The sequence below is a fragment of the Cyprinodon variegatus genome, unplaced genomic scaffold, assembly GCF_000732505.1.
Source record: "Cyprinodon variegatus isolate N-32 unplaced genomic scaffold, C_variegatus-1.0 Scaffold62, whole genome shotgun sequence".
NCBI classification, from domain to species: domain Eukaryota; kingdom Metazoa; phylum Chordata; class Actinopteri; order Cyprinodontiformes; family Cyprinodontidae; genus Cyprinodon; species Cyprinodon variegatus.
The window spans coordinates 1,792,164-1,798,186 of record NW_015150515.1 but is presented as its reverse complement, the minus strand read 5'-3'; the positions used below and the strand labels follow the sequence as shown (position 1 = coordinate 1,798,186).

Here is a 6,023-nt window from a genome sequence, read left to right as displayed (position 1 = left end):
GGGGTGAGTAGAAAATGAAGGCTAATCATGTTTTGGGTGTACTATTCCTTTAAAGTAAAACTGGATAATTATTTTTTTTTTTATTCACCGTAAACTGAATTCAAAACACCAAAAGAGGATATTTTGGGATAATTTTCTATAGTGGGAAAAAACGTCCCTGAACCCAGCACCAATGGAGCCATTCTAGCATCCAATATAGTGCAAAAAAAAAAAAAGACCTTTCATCTGCAGGCAATGTGAATCAGCAAAGGAGAACTCATTTTAACAGTCAGTGTTTGGATGATAACGTTTTTCTGAGCAGCAAACTGTAGAGCAAGAACTAAATATCAGTTTATTAACAAAACAGTGATAGTAGAATCAGTTCAATGGTGCTCTATTGCTCCTGAAATAGTTTAATCAGGCTCTCCAAGTTGTAAACTTAAGTCTTAACCTGATTTTTATAGCAAAATGTTTTTCAAAGAAGGTTTGGTTTGACTGATGCATTATAAGCATGACAATGTGAGCATCTCTCTGGGTTTGACAGAGGCAAAAAGCCCTTTGGCTCATTTACCGCCAATCACCTGTGATCATCAGGCAATATGACTGTGGACCTCTGCTCTGAAGACAGTTTTATATTGAAACTACATAAATAATAGCCTGATAAACCAGACTAAATGTGAGATTAAATGTGTAATTTAGTCTGGCCCCGATGAATGAGACATCGGAAGATTGTTGAAAACAACCCGTTGTCTTTCAAACCATGTCTGTGCCTATTGGCCAACGCTCTGACCAATGAGCGCAGCTGACTGTGTCGCAGTAAGTGCATCAGAAAGCTGGTGGGGGAGCGTAAACAGACAGCCTGTCGGTAAAACAACGAATACGTCCTTCTTAAAAATTAATGAGGATAGATCCTCTTCCTGCTCATGTTTCAACAAAAACCACCAAGTCTAATCCTTCCAAAAATGATTCCAAAGAGTCAAAAATCGCCATCAGAGCCAGCGGTCCTTCACACATGACTATGCTGAGAGAGGGCTGCTGCAGACCAGCTTCAGTTAGCCCTGGCTACTGTTAGCCTCGGAGCTCCGCTGGTTGCCGCTGTCCTCTCAACTTCGTAAATGGCTTTTTTAAATTACGCATTAAATCGGTAAATGGACCATATAGTGACGCTTTAAAGTATAATATTCTCGCATCAAATTATCTTAAAATGTTCTTTTATTGAACAACAGCAACAGAAAAAGAAACGCAACTTTCAATGGAGCGCTCTATTGAAAGCTGCAGCTGCTGCAGTGCATGCTACTGTTCAATAGTTGTTGCCATCTTCCTTGTTGTGTTTTCTCCAGCGTTGTGCAGCTTTGTCGTCACGCCCTCAGAACGCAGCCCGCTTTGCATCCAAAAATTCAAAACACATCTCTGCGGTGTGATTCGCCGGCCGGTTCTGGGGGGCATTGATCGAGGCTAGACCACTGGAAGGCAAATGTTATTTTGGCCTCTGGCAGGTGAGGCTAGTTTACTAGGCTACATAAATAAAGCACTTTGAGATTATCAAGTCGATCAGACGGGGAAGATCATGGAGGAAATCTGTAGTTTGTTTTTGTTCTCCGATCAGTGAACGCCTCAATGCTGAGCTTTAACGCATCTATACCAAGGATCTGCGTCCTTTGAAGGAGCCGCTCTGCTGCCTCTTTTACATTGGCCCCCTCTGCCCAACTCAGAGACACAATAGGTTTCCATCCATTCTTACAATGGATCCCTGTATCCCAGAGAATAGACTTTAAAATATTAGTCTATAAATCCCTGAATGGCTTAGCACCTAAATACATCACAGACTTGCTATCAGTGTATCAACCCTCCAGATCACTCAGGTCTTCTGGCTCTGCATACCTAGAACCAGAACTAAATATGGAGAAGCAGCATTTAGTTCTTATGCTCCACTTATCTGGAACAAACTTCCAGAAAACTGTAAAAGTGCGGAAAGCCTGAGTTCCTTTAAATCAAGACTAAAAACACATTTGTTTAGGATTGCCTTCGAATGTTCTAGTTAAACAGTTCAACTGAAACATCATTAGTTCAACTTTTTTATTTTCTTTGGTCCAACTGTTTTAACGTTCTTTCTTGTTTCTGCATTTTTTATTATTCTTTTTTTTCCTACTTGCTTTGATTCTGTTTTATTTTCCTATATTTTAATTATGTAAAGCACTTTGCATTGTCTTTGTACTGAATTGTGCTATACAAATAAATTTGCCTTGCCTAGGAGACTTTGGAATAAAAAACAAAAACAAAAAAAACAATATATAAAATAGAGATAAAATTGCATAAGAGATTGATCAATGCAGCCTTTTTTAAGGCAGATGCATATTTACTTGACCAATATGAGGCTGATATTTTCCTTTACATGATAAATTATGCACTTATCGTTACCATATGTTTCTAGTCATGACAAGAGTTGATTTATGGTCTAAATGATGAATTAAAATCAATGATTCAAAACTCCAGAAACATTTTAACCATTTGTTCTTTTTCTTAAGTTTTCTTATTGGTGCAATGAAAAATAAATTATATAAATCATACTTCTTTATGCAACTGGTGTCCAAAAGAAACTGATATTAAGTGTGTACATCAAATCAATTCAAGAGTATCATTTATGATTATAAGGCTATCATTGCTGTGGTAACAGGCATCACTTTTATTGTTCACATGATAATATAACCCAAAAAAAAAAAGATTTTAAGTGCATATCGCTCAGCTCTAAAAAAAAAAAAATTACCAATTTTTCAACGTTTGGTTGGATTTATTACCAAATCTTTTTTGTTCAATGATAACAAATGGAGGCAGCAGGAATTGACGTGCTTTATCTGATTTCAAGGCCCAAATTATCGTCCTGCTGATGTATCGCTCCACCTTTAGATTGCATTACTGTTTATGCAAGAACATCTTGTTAATGTTTCCTTCATGAACAAAATGATCCAGTGGGCTGATTACCTGGAACAGACAGCGGCCTAAACTCATAAAATAGGTTATATTAACAGTCTAGGGAAGCTCAAAAATTTAAATGAAGAAATTAAGATTCATGCTTCATGAGGTGGTTTTTATTTCAGCCTTGTCAACAAGAAAAGCAATGACTTTAGAGTGCGACTCCACAGCTTTATTTTAGTTTGGAGAGATGTGGTAGGAAATTATTTTTTTTTTTCCTATTGGCCTGCTGCACAAGCTGCTGCATGATGGGATTGCTTAGCAGGGACGTCCATCTGAAACAGCTGATTTTAGGAGCCGCTTGTGTGTCATTCAGAAGCATGTCTGTCATTATATCCTTTTTTCCTCGGCCTCCAGACATGGTTAACGAATAGTAAATGTTTTTAAGCTTCCAGAAGGCTAACCCCATGCGTGTAACATTATCCAGTTAAGTGGGAGCCGTTTCAACGTGAGGCTAAAAACCAAAAAGTACATTTTAAGGAAAAAATGCAAACAGAATAAACCTTCTCACGTGTGGAAAATAAACCATTTCAGACAAAATATGCAGACTGTACATTAAAGGAATAGTACACCCAAAACATGATTAGCCTTCATTTTCTACTCACCCCCATGCTGAACAACACTCTGGAGTACTTTTTTGATATCTCAAATGCATCTGGAGATCTGGGAGGCTTCTTGCTGTCTGCTGACATTCAAATAATGGAGGTCTATGGCACCCGAGGCAGAAAGGTCCATAAAAGTCCACAAAAAACGTGTCAATATTCCTCCATACTGTTCGTCCAATGTATTCCAAGTGTCCTGAGTGGGTAGCATCCAGAATTTACTCGAAACGAAGTCATTTAGAATGTTTTTAGAGCATAAACAGTAGTGTATAGGATTTCCTGAAAGCGCGTTCACGGCGCTACGGAAACCGCGGCAGACCAAACCAGACGAAAGTGCGCATTCAGCTCGGTAAAGAACTCATGCTCTTCCTCAACACTGAAGTCCTCAGATATTTTTCTTTCGTTGTTTCTTTCTTTGCACAGGTAAACAGCACATTTCTTCTTCTACGCTTGCATTATCGGCAGAGCAGACGCTGAATGCGCACTTTCATCTGGTTTGGTCTGCCGCGGTTTCCGTAGCGTCGTGAACGCGCTTTTAGGAAAACCTGTACACTACTGTTTATGCTCTAAAAACATTCTAAATGACTTCGTTTCGAGTAAATTATGGATGCTACCCACTCAGGACACTTGGAATGTATGGAGGAATATTGACACGTTTTTTGTGGACTTTTATGGACCTTTCTGCCTCGGGCGCCATAGACCTCCATTATTTGAATGTCAGCAGACAGCAAGAAGCCTCCCAGATCTCCAGATGCATTTGAGATATCAAAAAAGTACTCCAGAGTGTTGTTCAGCATGGGGGTGAGTAGAAAATGAAGGATAATCATGTTTTGGGTGTACTATTCCTTTAAGGCTTCAGCTTAAAGTGCGAGTTGGATGACAACAGACGATCTAATATTACTGGTCAGGTTATTCCTCTGGGAATTTACTAATTTTACTTAAGTCATTCTAAACACACAAATTGTGCAAATGTTATAAACCATTTAAAATCACTACACGCACAAACTTGTTTTGGTGATGCAGAACAACATCACCTCTACTTTCACTACATCTAATGAGATGCTGAAATGCAGCCTAAGTAAAGAACAAACACTTCAACAAAATCTTTCATTTATATATATATATATATATATATATATATATATATATATATATATATATATATATATATATATTTATTTATTTTATTTATTTATTTATTTTTTCCTGCTTTGTAAAGATTGTTTTTAAGTATACTTTTTCTTTGAACAAATTCTAATAGTTTTGTTCCTGATCAAGTAGATGTTTTTTTATAAACTGCTATGAATAGGTGAAACCTTTGTTTATTTTATACAGGTGTTTCTTTCCTTTTCTTTTTTTATATTTTAGTTTCTGACTAAGATTTTTTCTGTTATTGTTTTCACTTCTACACTAAATGAACCAAACAGAAATAAAAAACTCAATTGCAAAAATGTGCTTCTTTATACAAAAGAGTCCAGCTGCAGACCTGTATATTGTTTAATAAAATATAATTTGCTTTGAATGCAAACTGGGTCATAATGTCCGAAAAGAATTTGAAGTTTCATCCACATAATTGCAGAAAAAGACAAGCTGTTTAACCTGGTTCTGATTTGTTTTCTTTGATAATAAACACAATCAGATAAAAACACTACCAACAGCAGGTTAGAGCTTCACAAAAACCTGCGTTTAACAACCACATCACCTCTCTGCTGGGTCCACCTTTAGTTATATGTCTTATGCTTAGCTTTGGAGACAGAACGAAGCCTTAAATAAAAGGTTTCCTAGTTTGGAAATGTTTCAAAGGCCATCCTCCATGCAGGTTTATCTTAAAGTGGAAGATAACCAAGGCCTGTGTACATTTCTTCACTCACACAAACAAAACACTGACGTCTTCAGCTGGGAATTATTCCCCCAAACAGCAAAACTGCTTCCTTTAAGGGCTACCTGCGGCTAAAAATAAGATTTTACACATTTTACACAAGTACTGCAACAAGAATTCAGGCTGGAATAAACTGTAAGGTAGTTTAAAGACTAACGTTAGTGAACCAGTTAAAGCTGTCCAAACAAACTAGGAATACAACATTTAAAGACCGAAAACATTACGATGTGCTTAAAAAAGAAGCCTGTTTTGGACTAATATAGTCTTTGTGAGTCATGAGAAAGGTAGTAGCAGCTGGCTGAGAGGTGTGCCTGTGTTCTTGGACAGAGAGAGAAGGGTTTTACTGTAGGACGTTAAGCTAGCAAAGGAGTCAAGCTAATTTGTTCGTTTTTCCCTACATTAAAATTAATTTAACAATCAACCAAGCTTAAGAAAATATTCAACAAATTATTAAGAATGTAAACTGTGAGAGTCTCACCCTCTAGAAGCCTGGAAATCAACGAGTCCACGTCCAACTCCCCCTCCGCCATTTCTGTAAGCAGAGCTGTCCGCCAACCGCCGCAGTCTGGAGCAGAGGGAGGGAGGCGCCGCCT

The 6,023-nt window shown here is 37.6% G+C and overlaps 1 protein-coding gene across 1 annotated transcript in view; it reads right to left on the bottom strand.

Annotated features, from left to right (window-relative positions):
- Positions 1 to 6,023, bottom strand: part of LOC107082804 (serine/threonine-protein phosphatase PP1-beta catalytic subunit) — a 40,901-nt gene extending 34,878 nt beyond the window's left edge. Inside the window, exon 1 of the mRNA XM_015371669.1 lies at positions 5,909 to 6,023. Within this exon, the coding sequence (XP_015227155.1) occupies positions 5,909 to 5,960 (52 nt within the window). The 5' untranslated portion in view covers positions 5,961 to 6,023. The remainder of the gene's footprint in view (positions 1 to 5,908) is intronic.